This window comes from Lepisosteus platostomus, chromosome 7, assembly GCF_059453375.1.
Source record: "Lepisosteus platostomus isolate fLepPlt1 chromosome 7, fLepPlt1.hap1, whole genome shotgun sequence".
Lineage (NCBI taxonomy): Eukaryota > Metazoa > Chordata > Actinopteri > Semionotiformes > Lepisosteidae > Lepisosteus > Lepisosteus platostomus.
The window spans coordinates 1,585,803-1,607,500 of record NC_142617.1 but is presented as its reverse complement, the minus strand read 5'-3'; the positions used below and the strand labels follow the sequence as shown (position 1 = coordinate 1,607,500).

The window sequence follows — 21,698 nt, the reverse complement described above, 5'->3', positions numbered from 1 at the left end:
CGCAGGACGTACAATATCCTGTTATCAGTGGGATACCTAATTTACTCCCAACTCATTGCAATCCAGCTTAGATCTGCCAGTCATGCGAGAGAATCACAGGTCAGAGTAATCTCATACTGCAATGAGCAACAATTTCAAAGAAACACTTGAGTTTAATTCCCAGTTCCAGGTTTGGATGCTCATGGCTGCTGTGCCAGAGGCCACTTCTCCAGCAGAAAGGCTTGGCGGACCCGGCTGTGGAGAGCCCTTGTGGGAATGCCCGGCGGGAGGGGCGGAGAGCCCAGCGCAGCTCCCCAGCGACTGACGCGGAGACGTCCGCTGCCCTTCAGCCCTTCTCGAACAGGTGCAACTGGCCATGGGACTGAACGATTTTGTCATTAAACTGGGCTGCTGGTGTAACGAGGGGATAATGACAGGGGGAGCTCCTCGCCTCCTAACAATAGCTCAAGACCCCTGAATGCCGACTGCGCGGAGCACCTGTTCCTCAGCAGCGCTAATTGACGGGGGTGCAGAGGTCGGCCTGGGCTCTTCGCTGGCCAGCCTGCGGACGCCAGGGGGGTTCCCCCGTTTGGCCCACAGCGCCACCGCAGGCAAGAGGGAAAGTTCTCTCGGGGGGGGGGGGGGGGGGCAAAACTCCCACTCGCTTACGGAAAACTTTCCTGCCTTCTCCTGCGAGGCATGATGGCGAGCAAGGATTTAAAGGCCGACAGGCTGAGGGAACCCAGAAAGGCAGTTTTATTCCCCATCTGCGTGCTCAGACACCCAGAACCACCCAGATGAAGCACTCTGCAGTAGGGGCTAGGACTTAGGGCTCGAGGGTTGCGGGTTCGAATCCAGGCGGGAGACTGCAGATGTGCCTTGCTCAAGGGTACAGCACTCTGTTTGCTCCAGTAAAACGCCCAGCTGGAGTACTGGTTACGAGTGCAAGTGGCTTTTAATAAAAGAAACAGTCAAATAAATCAATAACCCATCTGGAAAGCAGAACCTCTGATAATGCTCCGCGATTGAACAACTCCTCCGGCTTTACATTAAGAAGACTAGCTGTTTCTTAACATGATTCTATCTCTGTTTAATCTGTTAATTGCTAATTAAATATTGAGATGCAAGTGTATTATTTTTATTTTCTCTGCCTGCATAGATTTGAGATTAACAGAATAACATTACGATTTCCGTCTGTAAGTTGATCACGCACCATGCACAGGAAAGGCAGACCTTACATTGAACAGAACAGCTCCCTGGTCACATTCAGGGAAGCATTACCAGGCTCACCAAGAATAAGAGGCTGTGCAACCAGTCAACAGAATAAAAATGTGTCCATACATGACTGAATAAAATGCAATGCGAAAGCAGTAAGATGCAGGTTTAGAAATGATTCGCACAAAAAGCGATTAAAAAAAACAACAGAGGCCCCTCTGTTATCCAGCAGAGCTGGGCGCAGTAACATGAAGTACAGGTGTTGCCTTGCGGGTCTTTGAACTACACCTCTGCAGGTCAGGTACTGCAACACAGAAACTATCCCCCTCCCTGCGAGAGGATAATGTGATTTGTTCCTGTTTCCTCCCCATTGTAATTAACACTGGAGAGCTCCTTTCATGCTTATCAGCCTCTATGTTCTTTACTTATTTAAGTTCCATTGTACGTCTTATCTGAATGCCTGTCCGTACAAATAGCAACAATAACTGCTTCTATTATCCAGGCGAAATCAAATCTGTGTGCCGCTGTAGGACGCAAGCTATTTTTAAATCAGAATTAATATTGGTGCTGTTCAAGCCTTTGTTTTCGTGTTTTGTTTAGATAATTAGGCCTCTGCTCTCGATGTGTTCTCCACAGAAGGCTCTCTCGGGCCACACTGCCGGTAATTGAATTTGACATATGCAGGGTGTTTAGATTTAACTTTGTCAAGTGCATATGTGTTACCCTCTTGTTTGTCTAATTTCCATTGTGCTCCCGGGCCAAACAGAATCAACAGTACAGTTCCCATGGGCTCTGGCAACGTCTTCATAAAAGAGCGTGTGGAGGGCAAACAGCAAAATGAATAGAGGTGTTGGGCTGGCGAATATCTTCCTCCCCCCCCTCACATGGCCAATACTAATTTTTACAGACATGCTGGAAGAAATACTTCAGCTCGCCTTTTGTCGAGACGGACAAACACTGGAACTCCCCTGGTAACCGCTCAACAATAGCTCGACTGCAGACAGGACAAGCGCACGTACAGTAAGCGATTTCCAGATGGTCGCAGCCGCCAAAACTTTCCGTGCAACTTTCTCGAGCGTTAACCTTCGATGTACCGTATTCCGCCCCGCTACCGGCCCGTTTCTCTACCTGCATCGCATCACACCTCAGACACACTCCATTAAGTGCATGTTTCCCGCAGTGCGGAGACCCCAGAATGGCTCTGTGGAAACTGATTGCTCGACTCCACTTAGTGCACTTGTACGAGTCAGTCTCCATCAGTGCGTTCTTAACACACCTCGTCTCTTCGTTACAGCGCCCGATAAACTGCCAGAGTTAAAGCGCCACCACTGCAAGGCAGGGCTGGCACCGCCATGCCGTCACCAGTCTAACAAACATCTGTTCCAGCTGGACGGGCCCACATTACCCCCTGGCGTCGAAGCTGGATCTGCTCTGCTCAACCCACACAGCCTCTCCCTCTCTCCCATAACATTTTTCTCTGGCCCTGAGAAGAACCGTTCTGCAGACTGCAAACCATCAAAACTCCCGTCAGGTCTTGCTTGAGGCAGCTCGCCCGCTGATGGACCTGCCACCGGCCTGCTTGCACCCAGTTCCTTAAGACACGCAGGCAGGAAAGCACTGCCGTTGTCTGCTGGGCAGCGCCACCGCAACAGGCACACGAGCGAGAGGCCCGTGCCTGCAGACCTCGCGGTCCGAAATCCCTGATCTGTGGGACTGCCCTCCGCTCCTGGCCCCGATAATGGATCAGGAGCTGGGATTGCTTTTGCACAGGCGAGCTGAAGACGGGACAGACGTCCAGTCCCCCGCGTCCCTCTTCAGTCTGGGGCACGGGGCGGCCGGCACCCGGGACCTCCTGCAGCTGGGCTGCGCGCCGAGGCCCAGCGCAGTGTTGCTTTAAGAAAGATGGTGCCCAGCTCGCTGCACGCTTGCGCTGCCAAGCTGGAAAATCACACTCTGAGGTTGTGTACTTGTCTGCTAATCTGGAGAAGGCTCTGATGTAAAAGGCTGAGACTGTGACCCGTAATCACTTAAAAGATACAGTGCAAATTAGTGAGAACACTAAGTGGCTCATGTGACACTGGACTCAAGGGCAGTGGTGATGTCCTAACTAACACATCATTATACAGTGCGCTTCGTCAGCCTTAAAAGCTGCCTCTGTAACAAAACAGAGAAGGGGGAGAGCTGAAGAGAAAGACCAAATCCAAACCTCACTACGCCATGCCAACTGCACCACCCAACACGTGGTCATTAGCGCCATTAAACAATAAGACCGACGCACACTCTGATAAGTCTGACTGCAGAAAACGAGGAGGATCACAGCTAAACCAAATTACTGGGGATTCGCAGCCGCGGCATCTTCAGACACTCAGATCATTAAAGCTGCAGAAAAGCACCAGCCGGCTCCGAGAGCGCTGTCCCGCGGCCGGGAAGGAGAGGCGGGCGCTGGAGACGGGCCGATCGCACACAGAGGGGTGCTGGGTCTGCCCTCCAGTGCACTCATGGGATAGCTGCGGCCACATGCCCCTCGAAACAATTCCTCCCCGGGACACAGAAACACGGATCCTTCGGGGGCGGAAGCTTTGCTGCTCAACGACCAAGTTTACTAACTTTTCCGCCCGGACCGCTGTTAGCGTCAGCACAGTTTCGCGATGATGGGGAAAAAAAGCGAAGAAGACCTGCGACTGTACACCGCTATGGTCATGCAGATGAGCCCCCCCACTGCTGCGCCAACAGTGGCGGGGAGCAAGCGGTGTCCCAGTTTCGGGGTTGCTAAGCGATCGAGAATGTAAACCCTGCCAAGCAGCCGGGTTGACTTGAGCCCTTTCTCTCTCTCTCTCTCTTTTTTTTCTTGCGGTGTTTTCTCACGCAGCCTGCGCTCAGCCCTGGAGCCGCTGGACTGCCCGGGGCTGTGGGAGACTGGCGCAAGTCGCCCAGGCACGCTGCTGGGTCCCCAATCAAGAGGCTGACTACCCCACGGGCCAGACGGGTCAGCGCGCTGCTCCAGCTGGCCGGGCAGCAATACGATCACAGGGATGTCACCGCGGGTTCTGAAGCCAGCTCGAGATTTGTTTTTTTTTTTTAGGAGTCAGTAGCAAACTAAAATTCCTTTTAACGACAAAATTCGCTGCACAAAAAGTAGCCGAGGTCTTGAGATTTAGTCCCTGTGAAGCAAGGCACGAGCACAGGCTTAAATTAAATCAAAATTCCACGACAAGTCATATCTGGATAATTTCGCTGTATAGCGTGCCAACAGGCTAGACAAGTGAACAAACATACTGTGCATACTCTGCTAGATTATTGGAAACTCTACCACATATTGCTTGCAGCCCCCAAAATATTCAAGATATTTTATCTTAGATTATTGAAAACAAGTTCCATATTGAAGCCACTTAAGGACTATGAATCAAACCGCAAGAACAAGCTCTGGAAAGCGTTTGGTCCAGGCTATTCTGAACAGAGAGCTCTTCTCAGAGGACAGATTTGGATACAAAAGCCAATGAAACAGCTTTCTGCAGCCACGAATAGACTGACCTTTCACAAAACACATGCTCAACCACTTCAGCGCTGGCTTACTGGTAAACAAGGCTAACACTCGTCTTCAAACGAGAGGCAAAATGACACATTCTTGTTTTCACAAACACTTCATCAGGCACGTCTTAAAAATTGTTCTTTTTGTTACCTCTTGTGATTTAACTGTTCTCCCCCTACCCCCCCCCCCACCGTCTAAGGAAAGCTGAAACATTTATGTATTTTATTGCAAAGAGACATCATTAATTTAATATGTCAGTCCCCAGAATGCTGCTACAAAACTATTTGAAGGCAGGATAAAAAAAAGGAAAAAAAATCAATTCAAACACCTAACAGCTCTCTTTGAAAAGGCACGGGATAAAGCTTCATAATTACATAATTATACCAGTCAATATCTAACAGTTAGAGTGAATACAGCCACTTCTAAAGGAGTCAAATGAATTCCACATAATTTAACCAAACACTGAGCAAAGCAACACAGCCCAGCATCCAGAGCAGGGAGCTAGGAGCCCACTCCTCTCCTTGAAATCGGAGCAGGGGGGCCGACTTCCCAGCGCCCCCTTCAGACCACTCTGGGAGGGGCAGGCTTGTTCCTGGGCTGCTGGGGACAGAACTCCAGGCTGTGTTCAAAGACACGAGATGAGAAAAACGTGTGTAAGGGCACAGCTCAGGCTTGTACCCCACAAAGACCACACTCGCACGGCTCTGGAGCTGAAGCCCAGGGGGCTCGCTTCCGGGTTTTCTCGGGTCCGGTCCAGCTCGGCGATACCTCGCACTGGGCCAGAGCAACCTGCTTCTCATCAGGCCTCAGCCACACAGCACTGGGAAACACCTGGGACATCGCGTCACGTCCACAGACAACCGGGATGTGCGATAGAGACGGAGGGGGAAAACTTTCTCGGACAATACCAGTACCTGGCTATGCAGGTGGGGAAGCAACAAAACTCCTGTTTGAGAACGCCAGCATTTTACTCGAACCACTAGACATTATGAATGCAGAGGGGGGAAAAAACGCAATAAAACCACAATCGTTTTATTGGGTAAAACTGCCCAAAACAGAGGTAAAAAACAGGGCCAAAAAAAAGCCAGCCAATAAAAAAAACTCATGTGAAATCAATGAGCAACAAGGGCCGTTTCAACTCTCCAGGAACATGTTTAATTTAAACTCGGAGCACAAATGGGACGGTCAAGATCGATTGTTCCTGAATACACACCACTCATTAGCAGTATTAGTGTCTCCTACATTCTGCTAAAAAAATTCCAGACCCCAAATCCCCCCCGAGAGAGAAAAAAAGAGCCCCCCCCATCTTTCTCCCTTTAATCCAGCTGCCTCTTTCAAGCGTCTGAAATGGGTAAATTTCACAAAAAAGCCACCATTAAGGCGAGCACAAGAAAAGCGCAAGACAACATCTTTTCACTTCTTTGTACTTCAGTAATCAACAGATGTACTTATTCACCCTTCTGCCTTAACCTGATCAGCAGCCCGCTCTGAATGGTAGGAAATAATTCCACTTTGTACATCTTCTAGTTAATCAAGACTTTCTATTCAGCAATTTGACCTTTTGTTCAAAACAGGATTATCACTTTTTTTTCCTCCAGTTACCAAGGGCGACCCGCATGGCGAACATAATTGCAATAATTTGCAAAACACCATGGCAACCCACATTACAACTAGGTAAATACTGGGCTTTTGTGCCACATTGTTATTTCCCCGAGATGCTGGAGTCAGGGAAGGGATGACAAAAAAAAAAAAACGAACACAAAATTTATATTTGCTTTGTCTCCCGAGAGCAGAAAATTGATAATGAGAATTGGGTGAGGCGGCACCATCTGTAATTTCTAACTTGATTAATTAGGATGCTAACGGTCTTTAACAGGATATTCAACAAACAGCCCTGACTTCACATCGCCACCTACTACGCTCCAAAATCTCCCTTCACAGCCCCCCCACCCCCACCCAAAACACAAACCCCTAAAAATCCCACACTGCGTTTTCATCTTAAGGAACAAACACCCGTTATTTGTCCCCCCCCCCCCCAGCTGAAAGGCATCCTTAACGCCGCAGCACTGCCTCTCGTCACGAGCCGGCGGCCGGGGGGGTGCGCGCGAGGAGAGGGCACTTTGTCCGCTGCTCTCGGGGAGAGGAAGGCGCTGGAGCAGCTGCACCTCCGCCAGGACAATGGAGCTGCTCGGCCGCCGGCGCGCGAGGGAGGGGTGTCCTCTAACACGGCCGATTCACTTCCCTAAGAAACCGCAGGGGTGTGGCCCAGTAAGGACCCCCCCTCCCCCCTCACACACACACACACACACACGCAGCCCCTCTCCTGGGCTGGACCTACAGCCGGGCCCACGGAGCCGAGACCGCGGGCCTCCAGCAGGACCCCCAGCCCCAAGCCGCTCGCCTGCTCCCGGGAACAGCCAGCTCGTGGAGAAGGCGGGTGGGGGGGGTGGACAATTCCGGCCAGTCCCGACAGGCAGATCTTTTACTGGTCTTTCAGGGAGGGTTGTGGGCTCAAACTGGGGGACGTCCAGGATCTTGCACACACCACTCGCACTCTCCTTCCCACGGCTGGTTCTGCCGACTTCAAGCCACTTAGGAAGCTTCCATCTTTCACAGTCCCATGCAGGTTATTAATTGGTATTCTTCCGGTTGGCCCAGCGAAGCCCCGCCCCTCTGACTGACACAGCCACTGTGCACCAATCACACCGACGCAGGCCTGGTGCAGCCCCGCCCACAGCCCCGCCCACAGCGCCCCAGTCCTTCCAACTCTCCCTCCACTGACAGCCAAGCTCCCTTTATCTCCAACACTGGACAGGACTAATGAATCAATTCAGGTTCTCCTCCATTATATCTGAGGCACATTGCAAATGACGCCTTTAAATGTTCCTCTAGTCTGTAGTCAGTCTGTAGATATTTTTACCTCATTTGGTTTTAGTGGCGGTGTGTCTGAATTTTCAAAAGATGTCAACAGAAGCAGCAGTGCAAAACATCAATGAGCAAAGAGCATCAGTTCTCTGGGTTGTGGGTCAGAGCTTACCCTAACTTGTGTATTAAAGAAACATCACACAAATTAAAAAAACAGGGAGAAAAAATATCAGTCTTTTTGTCCACAGCATGTTATATGTCTGTTTGCAAGAGTCAAAGAGACAATATCAGTAACCAACAGACAAGACAAAAAGATTTTCATCAGTGGGACAGCTCTTAATGCTAGTGCTTTCAACCTCAAAATCAAATCCATCTCAAAACACAAAACAACACTGAAAGGGAACGAGGAGGCTCTGAATAAAGCCATTCCTCCAAACTTTTCCTATGACTTCTAAACGACTGGAGCAAAGTCCGCTCCAAAAACACTTTTCATTTGTGAAAAGCAACATGCACAACAAAGCTAAAGTTTTTGCCATTAAAAAACAAACAAGGCCCAGCATGCAGCATGTTCAGTACAAAACAAAAAGGAAGAAACAGCGCAGCCCGCATGTCACACCAGCGCTACGTGGACAAAAACAAACGACCGCTGAGCAAAGATATGACACCTGCATACCTGCGGCCCTGCGGCCCGGGGGGACAGAGAGGAGTTAAAATCAGCGAGGGGGGGGCCACAGAGAACGGGTGCGTGCCAAATACAGGCGTCAAGTCAGAGCAGCGGATTGATTAAAAAGAGTTAAAAGTCTTGTCAAAAAGCCTGCTACCTCCCTTCAGCACGAAGCAGCCGTCAAAATATTATCAGCTCGCTGAAAAGCGCAATCATTATTTTATAAACAGGAAGACATACAGTAATTATTAACACTCTAACACACGGAAAATTAGTCCACTTGTGTGCCGATGGGGAAAAAAACAAACGTTCTGATGCACCGGGCCTGTAGCGCACTGGTCTGGATGGATGGGGCAGGGCGAACGACACAGGATACTCTCCCAGCGCCCCTACAGAGCACCGAGCCCCACAAGCGCCCCATGAACCGCGAGAACAGAAATAATCTGGACGCATCGAGACATCTACACTGACTAAGAGCACCTTGGCAGCCACAAATCATCGAGATATGGAAGAACCCCTCTCATTAAACGCACTAGCATTTCTTTAAAATCCGACAGACCACTTCGGTGACCAGGGCCGTCTCGGAGGCGTGGAGGCAGAACCCTCTCTCGAGGAACGCTACACCAAGCAGGCAGGGATCTGCGCACTGTCCATCAAATCCACTCAAGGGTGTGTAGCAATTAAATACTGCTGCTTCCAGCTTGTTTGGTCTGTGGAGGTTATGTTGAATATCAATAAGGCCTGCAATACTGGACTGATTAAATATTGTCACCAAACACGCAGAGGTGCAGCTGTCGACACTCACACAGCAGAAAAAAACTCTCCCTCCCCTTCCTCAGGGCTCCCCCCTCCCCGACAAAACCAACTTAACACAAAGAGCCTTCAGGAAGTGTTACACTTCACCAGCAAGAGACGACTGCTCTAAATTCTGAGCATGACTTGCTGTGCAAAACTGGAAAAAAAAAAGGAACAACATGTCTTATCTGAGCAATAAGGCTTAAATAAACTAGAAGAAAATTTCAACTGATCCATAAAGAATTAATCGTCCCTGCTGGAAGTCCTATAGGCCCTCATATATCTTCTATTTCTTAGCCTGCAGCAATGGGCCTGATCCGGAATTCTAAAGTGGGAAGACCTCACCCGCAGCACACAGAGCCAGCGGCTCTGCCCCCCGGCCCCCAGCCTGCCCCGTCTTCCTCAGGCACCACGCCCCCCTGCGCTGACCGCTGTCCCCCGACCTGCCTCGTCTTCCTCAAGCACCACGCCCCCCTGCGCTGACCGCTGTCCCGCTCGCCGGCACGAACAGCTGGAACTGGCAATCCAGGGCACAATCGCAGCAGCGGGGAAGAGAAACTAAAGGCACACCCGGCACACGGGGAGGGGGGGCGGCTTCTTCTAGGCGAGTGTCCAGGACGACGGCGGACCACGCCTGAGCTCGCATCATCTCCGCGCGTGATGTCGCCCTCAGGCCCCTCCCCACCGCCGAAAATCCCCGCGGTGCCAGGCCTGGCGGGCGGGCGGGCGACTTGTCACTCCGACTGGCCCAGCAGCGCGTTACAGGCGCCACAGCTGCGTTCCGCCCGGTCTGCGCGGCGGTTTCCATATCGGTGCACATGCGCGAAACGGACTAGCTTCTCCAGAGCTCCTTCCAGTGTAGGCTGGGCCCCCTCGTGCTCTCCAAGACCAGACAGTCCCAGCTCTTCCACCCCGGCACGGCTAGCCCTGGCACTGAGACTGGGAAAGGATCCGACTGCTTTCCTTTGGACTGATTCCAGGGCAGCGATACCCTGACGAACTCGACATCATCAAAACTTTTTTCCCTTATTCTGTACTCCACAAGGAAATGAAAATCACAGCTTTTTGGGATTTTCCGATGGGAAGGATGCCATGTCGTTAACTCAACAACCCCCCCTCCTCCCCAGACCAGCAGCTCGTCCCGTCGCTTGTCACAGACCCTTCCCAACACGCAATCGGACACAAATCCCAACTCCGCACGAGAGGGAGCTTGAAAAATAAGCGGATCTCTCTTCAGCAGCGTCTCACCCTCCGGAAACGGGATACCCTGCACAGCTCTGACAGGAGCAGGTACTTCCACTGAAATCGGTTAATTCAGAGGAATCGAGTAAAATAACTGGCAGAGTACAAACAAACAAAGCCGAAAAAGACATTCTGTTGTATACCGATGCATTCCCAAAGGCATTATTAACAATTAATAAGCATTACAGTGATGCCTTGTTTATGTGGCCTCTTACCAACACTGCAGCCTTATAATTAGACCCCCCATATTTTTCCTATTTATGTCTTTATCGCATGCAGCTGACGCACTCATCCATTAAAAACTGGTGCTGACAGATGGATAATCAAGCTACAATTTGTATTTACCGGATTACTGAAAATTACCCAAAGTACTGTTAAGTTGGAATAAAAAAAAACACCGTGGCTCTTTCCTGACAGTGATTTACGAGCAATTACACATATCAGACAGTTCCAAGACACCCCCCCACACACACCCAGCATGCTCGGTATCTCTCCCGCTCTCCGCGCCCCCGCCGCCAGCCAGACGACAGCTCGCCAGCCCCACAGCCACCGCGGCGGAGAGGGCGCCCTGCACTCCCGAAAACTAGGGAGGGGGGGCTCAGAGGAGACAGTGCCAGCTGGGGCGCCCCCGCTGCTGCTGGACAGCGCGACTGACCAGAGCCCCAAACCCACGTCAGGGCGAACCGCAGAGGCCGGAGCCACTGGCCTGCGGGGGGGCTGGGGGGGTCTGGAGGGAGAGTTTTACGAAACTCCACCCACCCACCACTCCTGACGACAACACCTGCCTGACTGATCCCGGGCACGGTGGCAGTTTGTTTGTATTGACATCCCAGGACTGCACACTTAAAAACTGTTTGTTGTGCCAAAGCAGCGCCCGATTTGGACCTTCAGCAGGTGCCACCGACTCCAGCTGTCCAGAATCACCCCTGCTAAGCGCCATCTCCAGGGTCCGACTGCCAGGATCACCGGAGCTTCCTGCAGCAGACCTGGGATCGCTCCTGCGGCGGACAGCGAGCACAGGCCCACGCCCCCCTCCCCACCCGGCCAGGCGAAAAGACATAAAAGACCGGCCTTCACAAAGACGGATCCAAACAGGGTATCTTTCAAATGAGCGGAGACAGGAAGGGGCTTTGATTCCCAGGCTTCCCCACACTCGCCCAGCGGGCGAGCTGCACAGCCCTGCGCGCGCGGGACAAGAAGTCTCGTCTGCCTTCCAGCACCTTGAGAAGACAACGCCCTTCCCTCCTGTGAGCACGTGCGATACACACTCCCCACCAGCCGGGTCAGGCGGCGGAAGCTCATTGCTCCCCAGAACCCACCCCCGGGAGAGCCCAGCCTCTGCGGAGCTGCCAGCGCCCCCCCGTCTCCTGTCCTGATGACCTCGACCCAGTGCGCACGCATCTACCAAACACCGTGAAGCTCAGCTGATCAACAAAACGAGCGCTGCCGCGCCTCGCCGAACTCGCGGGCGACGCTGGTCACTTATCCCAGAGTCTGGCCAACGTGCGCTCGAGACGCACGCTCTCCTAACTGCCACACGTGCAGGTGGTTGTGCACTTATTCACAAGCACAGAGGACTTGCGGAGAAGAAGGCCTTCCTCAGACGAGTGCGATGGTGAAGGGGGGCCAGCGCGTGCAGGCGCAGGTAATTCACTGACCGAAGGGCCCTACCCTTCACCAACATGAGCCGGCGCGAGCTCGTCGAGACCGTGAAGCCAGGCCTGCCACAGAACAGCGCTGCTCCTGAAAACAGGCCAGGGGCTCCTCTCAGGTGCAGTGCTCTCCGACAGGCTTGGAAACAGGAGGACAACGGGGAGGCCAGAAAACAAACCAAGCTGACGCGCGTTTCCAACGGAGAAGGGAACTTCAGCTTCTCGCCCTTATCTTTTGCACCAAGGGTAGATCGTGCTCGCCGGCCAATCCAAACAAAAAGATCTAAAGCAGAGAGCAGCCGCTCCCCCAGATGTAATGGCAGTTTCCCAGAGCTCAGCAGAGCACCCTTACTCAGAACCACCCAAACTTGCAACAGGAGAGAGAGACAGGCATTCCCGTTTTCACACGAAATGTCAATACGTCGTACAAACCTCATTTCTATATAACGAAAAGCTGTGGGAGAAAGACAACATGTTCATTGAGTTAAAGCCTAAAGATGTGCACTCACGCTGTAGTATTTCCTGATGTGGCGCCTGATGTCCAGCACGAGTTTGTTGCTTATTTCAGCGCGAAAGCTGATCAGTGAGGCTTCACACTGGTCACCACAGCAGCGCATCAGGCTGGGCTGAAGGTCCTCGCCCTGAAAAACAGGAGGAAAATAAAAAAATCAGGAGAGACGTGCTATAAAGACATACAGACACACTGCCTGGCGCCTGGTAAAGTGCAGAAACTATGATAAAAGTCACTTAGTTGCTGTGAAATAACGAACAAACATCCCACTTCCTTCTCCCCCTGGAAAAAAAACTTCAGAACACTGCCCCAGTCCAGACTGGAGCGCTAATTGGACACCAGAAAAGCCTCCAACAGTGTCCATTTTCCCCTCCATTTGTACATTTCATTTCCCTTAACAGAAGAAAAAAAAACTTTTTAAGAAAAGAAAGAGAAATAAGCGAAACTGTCGGTACAGCAATTCTCCATTGTCAAGGTGTTTTATTCAGTGGCCCTAGAGGGCAAGCGACTATCAAATATATAAATAAGAATGCGCTGGCAGCAAATTCCAAATCCCATTTTCAACCTCAATTTGTACTGTGCTTGCCAAAGCTGCAAAGCATTACTATTGCTTCTGAAATGAGTCCTAGCAGGGGGTGCGTATGTGTTAATGCATTAGCCTTTTATACATGAGGCTGGGGCTCAGAGCCGACTTCAGTAACAAGAGATATTAGTTTGGTGGTTTTAGACCTGAATGGACATCAGCCCACAGGAAGGAAAAGACTCGCGGTACTCTGACTTGTACTTGCAAAACAATTTGTTGCATCATTTTCGGCAGTGTCGCATAATTTCACAGATCCTAGAATTGTTTCAGGAACTATATGTAGGCTTAGAATGACATTATAGGATTGCGATTTCCCAACAACAGGAGTGGAAGGGAACTCTAAACCCTGCTGCCGATGCTGTTTGGCTTTTTCACTGGGGTCGCGACCCCAGGCAGCCCATGGGCTCCAGAACACGAATCGAGCCACTTTACCCCCGGTTACTGTACCCACGAACAGGCAGGAAACGGAGCAGCTCCACAGCGCGTCTCCGACAGCGTCACAAGCGCAATCGTACGAAGGAGGAGAGAGCCCCAGAGCTCCGGGCAAGTCTCTCCAGGCAGGGCGAAGCCCCGAGGCGCCAGGGCGAGGATGTGCCCGCGCGGTTATTGCCCCAGCCCCCTGGCTGCTGGCGAGGGAAAGGCATTGCCCTGTCCAGCAAACACCTCACGAGTCTGGATCGGAAAGCCTTCTCCAGCCCTAAAACTGTTCTAAAAAGTTCTAAAACTGAACCCAGCGCCTTTCCTCCCGCCACCCCGTCTTTAACTCGCGCACCAGGTGGAACAGCCCGGAGTTCGACATCTCGTGCCGACAGCCAACCCATCTGCAAACTAAAAAGACACTCGGGCAATTAACTCTGCGTTATTTACAGCTCGAGTGAAGCAAGAGTCAAGGACTCAGCCAGGCTGTGCAGATCCGAGCCCTCCCCTCCGCCGATCCTCCAGGCTGGGCTCGGCTTCGACCTCAGGCATTCCAGACATCTGCCATTTGCCCAAATTAACTGGGAATAATTACTTTTAATTCTGACAAGGGCCGGTCCACTCTACATGTCAAGGCTTTGGGGGAGAGGCCGAGCGTTTGTTTTCATTTTTATCGCAAGTTGTGTGCGCGCAGACTCCTGCTCGGGCTCATTTTTCCCCGTGCAGATCAAGGCCAGGGAGGAGGGGGCTTGGCAGACGCAGCCCCGCTCTGCGGAAGGACGGCATACCAGACGCCTGTTCCTCGCGGCGATCCTCAAGAACAGGGAGGACAGCTGCGGCACAAAGATGAGTTGCAGGACATATTTCATAGATTAATTTTCATTACTTCCAAAATCTCCCCCCCAAAAAACAAAAAGTATGTGCAAACTTTAATGGGGGCGATAAGCTCTTTCTCATCTCGGGACCTCAAGCCTTTGGACCGCCTTAACGGCTTATTAGCAAGGACGAAGGTGGAAAAAAAAACGAATCCATCAACCGCAGAGTTTGTGTTCCCCTGCAACAGCTCGAACTATTTCAAGGCAGGGCTTTGAAGCGAGCGGATCAGAAGCACGAGGCTCTCCTGCGAGGAGGGGAGCAGACGCGTCTGCCCCCTCGGCGTCGGTCTCTCCTCTCTCTCCGTCAGCCCACGCGAGACGAGCCCCCGGACCGGACCCGGCCGTGCCTGCCTGCCTGCGATGGAAAAGCCAACCCAAAGGTGCTTTTCAGCAACAAGAACACTGCCCCACAACAAGAAGAGGCGAGAACACCTGCACAGAGCACTGACTCCCGTGAACTTTCTCCAAACTCCTCGGCCAAATTTCTGACAGGTATCGGTTGCAACAGAGACAAACTCAATAAATCTGTCGAGTGTCAGAAGAGATCAAACTCTCCTCTGATGAGACACTCTCCAGACAGACCCCTTGCCCACAGTGGTCATCTTCCAGTTCGAAAGAAGTATTTATCTTTCGGCTGGTATGTCAGTTTAATACAGATAAAGGATGTGATTTGGCCACAGAACTGATTTCAACGTACGCTGCTCTGTTGCCGAGGTCTACTAGCAGATGGTGTGAAGCGAATTCTTCTAGTTATTGTATACTGCCTGCAGGCCTGCTGATCCAGAGAGGAAAGCCGGCACGTCAAGCTTGTCATCTCCAAGAGCTGTTACCCTTCCGCGAGAGCTCCACTGAGTCTCCATGTGCAGTTCTGACCTGCTGGCAAGTCTGGAAGTGGTCACGCTCACATGGCCCCCGAGCCAAAGGGGAGAGTTCAGTCTCTCGTCAGCTTGCTGTAACGGGTGGCGAGCAGCGCGGGACTGTTTCCTCAGCCCAACGGGCCAAAGGGGCGCAGAAAAGCGCTTCGTGTTAAACCCCCCCGGCCCCCTCGACCCCCGCCCGCAGCCCGGCAGCCTCACCGCGCCCTCGAACACGGCGTCGTAGACGTTCTCCGTGCGGCAGCGGGGGCAGGCGAACTTGAACCTCTCGCAGTCGCGGTACTTCTCCTCGTCCGTCAGCTGCGCCGGCGCCCCCAGCAGGGCCTCGTTCTCGTCGTCGCGCTGGTACTGCTGATGGGCGCGGAACTGGGCGGGGTCCAGGCCTGCAGAGACAGACACGCCGACGTCACGGCTGGCGGGACGCGCAGCGAACAGCGCTCCACACGCTGCCCGTGTGGACGGCGCCTACCTGCCGCGAGGAGCCGACGGCTTTGGGAATATTCCATTTTTCAGCAAGAAGGGAAGGTTCTTCCCCGTGTTAGGCAAACGCACATGACGGGAGGCAATCGATAGTTTCTCTGACAGTGTCACTTCTATAGCAACTGCCATTTGTACCACAGCACCCAGGGCATGAAAGATGTAAAAGTATTTTTAAGCAGACAAGAGTTCCCTTCATTCGAATGTTAAATGATGAAAGGAATGTATTTTAATCAATCTTGAAGCCTTTGTCTTGCTGTTAATAAGACAAAAAACCCTCTTTAATAAAGAACTCTAATGTCACAGCTTAGTAAGGATTGTAGAGGAGAGACTGTCATTGTTAAAATTAATATGTTAAAAAAGCTCTCCAGCCATATTATTATTGTGGTTGCAAAAATACTGAAACCCATACTGGGAAAGCAATATTAATCTTTCACTGTGGAAAAACAAAAATAATTTCAACATCAGCATGGTCAAAAATTCAAGGGAATTTACGTGTGATGTAATGATGGTGTACCTCTGTAGTTTTATTATTAAAAATAATGATTCGAAAATTCTTATACATTTTTCTTATTAACCGCAAAATATTTACCCTTCGAGATTACTCGTTAAAAAATAATAAGCAAAATTTTTTTAGAGAAGGACTAAAATCCCTGCTGTGGGGAGGCATGCTCATGTCAAGAGAGAGCTGCAGCAAAGTGACACGAGAAAAAGAGCTCCACGCAGAACACCTTCTGCTATTTTAACTAATTAGCGACGACTAATCAAGGCCCTTGCTAATATTAGCAAGCGTGTGGGAGGAGAACATGGCAGGCAGCGCAGAGAGGGGCCTGCTGGCTCTGCCGTCTGGGGGCGCGCTGTGCCCCCTGGCAGGAGAAACGTGCCCGCAAAGCACATGGGGGGGAAGTGCTGATTTGACAGCCTCCTGCAGGGGTCCAGAGCTTCGGCTGCAAGGTGCCGAAGTCAAGCGTAAACACAGAAGGGCGACGAGCGAGAAGAGCCCGCTGGGCCCGTCAGGTGGGGTTGGTAGCTCATGGATGCCAGGCCAGCCGGCGTATCGGCTTCAACAACGTGGCTGGGCAGCTTGTTCCAGACTCCCACCACCCTTTGAGTAAAGTGCTCCTTTTTTTACGCGTTTAATGCACTTCCTCACAGTCTCCACCTTCGCCCTGCTTCACTGTTAACAGGGATTAAACCTGGCATGACACAACCAAATTGTTTCAAAGTCCGAGAGCTTCACGGTCAAACCCTGTCACGGGCGAGCCTGTGAGAGCTGTCCAGTGGTCACGAAGACAAATCGGAAAAATCCTTGCCATACAATTAAAAACAAACAAACAAACAAACAAACAAACAAACAAACAAACAAACAAACAAACAAACAAACACTGGATCTCTGAAGCCATCCAGTCTAATAAACTAAAAACTGCACTTTAATAAATCTTCTAGAACTTCACAGATGGAAAAAAATATTTTTTTCTGGCTGAAAATGAGCTCAGAGGTGGCTTATTGGTTAAATATTGAAGTATCTGTGCAGGAGGGAACAAACTGACCAAGAAACACAGCAGAGCCCCACTTGACCGGCCAGCCACAAGCAGCAGGCCCGACACGGCAGGGGCTTCCTGGCCCTCGGCTCGCAACAACAACAACAACAACGCCTGGGGCCTGGCAGCCTCGGGCTCCGATTCTTCCCCGCTTCGGCAAGTGAATCGAATAGCCTCCCCTAGACACCCCGCAGAGGCCTGACAAAGGTAAGGGACCCTTCCCACCCCCGAAAAACCAAGCCCTGAAATAATTTTGGGGCTTCACTCAGTCTGTAGAGCCCACTCAAGAGCAGAGCGCCAGGCTGGAGGGAGAGATCACCAGTGCAGGCCCTGAGCAGGAGACCTTCCCTGAGGGAGGATAGTGCCTTCAAGAGCTGCCATCTGCTGGCAGGTATGCTCCTCAGCCACTGAGCAGGAGGCTCCAGGCTGCGTTTAACATGGGAGACTACCCCATCACCAGCAAGGCCAGTTCTCAGCCGCAGGGCCAGAAATCAGGAAAGCCAGGCCCCGCTGCAGGGGGCTCATGCATGCTCTCAAGCCGATAATTTGGAGAATTACTTTTTCCGCCACAACAGTTCCTGCTGGAAGCTTTTAACACCCAAGGGGGCGAAACGTAGTTATCACGGTCTGAAACGGCGGAGACGCTAGAAGTCTCGTGTCAAATAACTCGCTGTCGGACAGCATTGACATCGCAATCGACCTCCAATTCCACAGACTATACAAATAATCTCTGTACACCCCGCTCAGCTCTTTACTTCAGGCCGGCAGCTGGGCGTCAGTGTCAGTGTCAGCTGGGAATGTTTTACTCTTTTAACTGCGCTTGTTTCCTGTGATCTAATTAGTGGCCGTTTTGACTTCTTGACACCATCAGTGATGACCTGACACCTTGTTTGGAAGAAGATGACACCCCTGCAGAGGGCCAGAGTGCCTCGAGTTCAGGCTGAGGGGAACGGTCTGGCAGCTGCAGTGGTTCTGGGGTGCACACTCCCAACGCAACGTGTGTGTCATTTAGAAACAAAAAAGGTGTTAGGGACTGAAAGAATCAACTGGCTTCGCAAGCTCTCTGGACAACAACCTGCACTTGTGCAGTGTCATGTACTTGACAGGCTCTGGACGAGCAGGAGGGAGCTGGAAAAGGCCAGTGGGACTCCCGCCTCCGGGCCGCACTGGGGCAAATGAGGAGCCCTGCCAGGGCACACTGACCTAGCCAGGTGGCGATGAGCGCCGAGTCGATCCCCTCGATGGGCTCGCAGATCCTGGCCACCACCGGGTGGACCTGCTGGGAGAGGTAGTACTGCGTGTCCAGGCTCAGGGCGTCCTGCTTCTGCAGCTGCTCCAGGGCGTAGGCCCGCTGGCTGGCGCCCAGGTTCGAGCCGTCCTGCGGAAACAACACCCATGAGCTCGGGGCCCCTCACCGAGACTTCCGGGTGGCCGATACTCACTGCTGCTGCTCAAGGGACTTTCTGTGGTTTAATTCTACCGAGATGTGCATGACTTGGTCAAACTACTCCCTGCCTTAAGGGGTCTAAACCATGTGTCCAAGTCTGGAGCCGCAGGCGGCACTGCTGACTCGTTCCTTTCCCTGACCACAGGCCCACAGGCCCTCCTGCTGCCTTCAGGGAGTGTTGAGAGTCTTCTCCATCGGTGGTGATGTACACAGCGCGAGCCCGCACTTTGGCTGCTGGGCATTTGCCTGCATCTTCCCGGATGTGTGGAAACCCAGCTACTGAATGCAAGGATCCAACACATCCTCTGACATCACCAGAAACCAGATCTGTAAAATCCTGCAGTTTGCTACACAGCAGACATTGATTGTCATTCTTCCTCTCTCCAATTACCCGTGATTATATACACACCGATACACTCCGCCATACTCTAAAAGCTTGGGACCTGATGGAAATTAACATCAATTTTACTGTGAAAGTATAAAAGGGAAAGAGCTAATGGCTTTTTTTTTATATTGAAACTAACACTAACGTAGGTGTGAAATTACAATAAATCCCGTCTCAATTTAATATACATATATTTAAAAGAGAGAACTTGAAATTCATTAGCCATCTTTTGACATTTTCATTGAAGTAATGAAGTCTCCCTGTTTTAGTTGTTAGTCAGTGGGGTTTCTTAGCCTATTATCAGCCAGAGGGTCAAGATGGGTCGAAATGCACCACCCACACCTGCATGAAATAGCTGTGCTTTTGTCAGAAACCCTCAGGAGACGACGAAGAGGAGCAGATACGCGGGTGTCACAGGCAGCTCTTCCCTCCCCTGCCGGGATGCGACCCTGCTTGCCCCCGAGCTCCGATCACACACAGCGCCCATCTCCGCCAGGCTGCCGCATGAGGATCCCCGCCGCGCCGAGGCCCTGCTGTCACTCCAGGGGGCTCAGGCCTGAGAGGTGAGCCTCCCACACAGTCCCGCTCACCTGGCAGATGATGTAGGAGACAGTGTCCCCAGCCTTCACCTTCCTCCCTCCCTGAGAGTTGATCCACAGGGCCACATGCACATGAGGCAGGCTCTTCTTGTCAGGGTAGTCCTGCGGGTCCTTGGTCAGGGCCTGCAAGGAGACGGGTACAATAACCACCATTATCCCTGAGCACAGCACCACCTACAGGGCCGGGCCTGCAAACTGCACCCACACATTCTGTGCACAAGGATTCAGGCCAGACAAGGGAGGCATGGGGTGGAACCCCAGTGTATGCAAAAGTATTGTTTAGGGCTTGTTATAAAGCTTATGTCACAGGATATACCTTAATTAAGAAGCGCAAGACAGAAAACAGGTCCTGTACATAGTGTACAACACTGTATTAGTTAACTACAGTAAACCTATAATACCGTCACTTAGTGAAATGCCATTCTGATTATATCACCTCTGTGCTTGGGTCTGTACACTGGCTGCCAGTGAGCTTTCTAATGGTTTTAGAGGAGCAACAACCACATAGGATGTCCTCTGTATATCAGAGCTTTTCCTATATACAGCCCTGTGACACCAAAACAAAGATGATGAAACACTAAATAATTTTAAACCAAGCTGAAAACCTCTTCTTTGCCTATTTTTGTACTTAACGGCAACAGATATCGTATTTGCACAGGAATGTTTTTTGTTTTTGTGCAACTCTCTGGGGTGTCCTGGAATTGAGTGACCTCTGTGAGAGCACGTTTCTCTCTGACTCCAGCACACAAAAGGAGGAAAGCTCAGAAGGACCCTAGGGGTACCTCCACCCAGTTCTGAACCGGGCCAAGCCTTGACTCGCTCCTGAGGTCTGGTCAGATCACGGTACAAGATGCTCACGCTGTCAGAATGGGCTTGCACTCGCTCATTTCTCATCAGCGGCGGTGGAGAGAAACGTCTCGACTTCTTACTCTCGGCAGAAGGGAAACGTCTACGCAGCATACAACACACACGGCTAACGAGCGAATTGGTTTTGCTCAGTTGTCAGCCTTTGAAGAAGTGGTTCCATGTGAAGAAAACCCAGGAAATACGGAGTGCCGTTTCTATATGCAAGTGGACCAACACTCTCACAGCTTACCTTGTGGATTTCAAACTGGCTGAGGGGGACGGTGCCATTCACCACACTCTCCCCAATTTCCATCAGGCGCCTCTGGATGTTCTCCACAATGGTGTCCCGGGGCTGGTCGGACAGGATCTGACCAATGACGTAGCTGAAGGGGAGAACGCAGGCTTATTGAGCAAAAAAACACAGCAGCCTACTGCGACTCACAGCACCTTCCCCGACCAAACATCTCCCAGCACTTCATGCTAATGGGAAGTATCCACTGGATTTCTCGGACCGGTTATTTAGTCTCCGTAACCAAATAAATTCACTGACGGCACAGAAACCTTTTATGCATTTCAAGTGGAGCACAAGATCGTGAACTTTGTGAAAGTACTGTAAGCCGGCGTGTTGTTGCAAACCCCTGGTCTCACCACAGGCGAGAGAGCGAGAGTTTGGGCGAATTGCGCCGTGAAGCGGCCCTTCCTGCTCACTAGTCTCCATAGTGGCTAATGTCATGTGACGGACGAGCGAACAAGTACAGGTTGTGCAGCAGACATTTAATCGCAGAAATGTTCCAATGTGATCTGCAGGAAGAGTTAACAAGTAAGTTCTATTTATCTGCAAAACCGTCTCCAAGTTGGAAGCAATATCTCTATTGGATTAAAAGAGCTGTATTCACAAGTCTGCGTGTTTACAGTGTCATAAGGCTACTTCATGTCACTGGATGTTTAGTTGCCTTGTTCTGAATATTAGAATATGGCGCTGCGCAGACCTGGAAATGTAGTCTATTTTATGATGTGAATTGGAGGTGTTACACTAATGTCTACATTTTACTCTTATTGCAGTTTGAAATGCACTCAATGCTGATTCTTTCTAACCCCGAAACAGAAACATCGCATTGCAGTTCCCCTTTGAAACAAAGGAATCTAACCACACACGTACTGCAGCTTTTAAAAAACTGGAACACAACTGAAACCATTAATT

General features: G+C 51.3%; 1 protein-coding gene across 2 annotated transcripts in view; it reads right to left on the bottom strand.

Annotated features, from left to right (window-relative positions):
• Nucleotides 1–21,698, bottom strand: part of pola1 (polymerase (DNA directed), alpha 1) — a 75,595-nt gene that overhangs the window by 25,474 nt on the left and 28,423 nt on the right. For both annotated transcript variants that reach the window (XM_088638430.1, XM_088638431.1), the window contains exons 30-34: nucleotides 20,748–20,880; nucleotides 19,643–19,774; nucleotides 18,424–18,598; nucleotides 15,404–15,585; nucleotides 12,451–12,582 (exon numbers count right to left, since the gene is read on the bottom strand). In XM_088638430.1, the coding sequence (XP_088494556.1) occupies nucleotides 12,451–12,582; nucleotides 15,404–15,585; nucleotides 18,424–18,598; nucleotides 19,643–19,774; nucleotides 20,748–20,880 (754 nt within the window). The remainder of the gene's footprint in view (nucleotides 1–12,450; nucleotides 12,583–15,403; nucleotides 15,586–18,423; nucleotides 18,599–19,642; nucleotides 19,775–20,747; nucleotides 20,881–21,698) is intronic.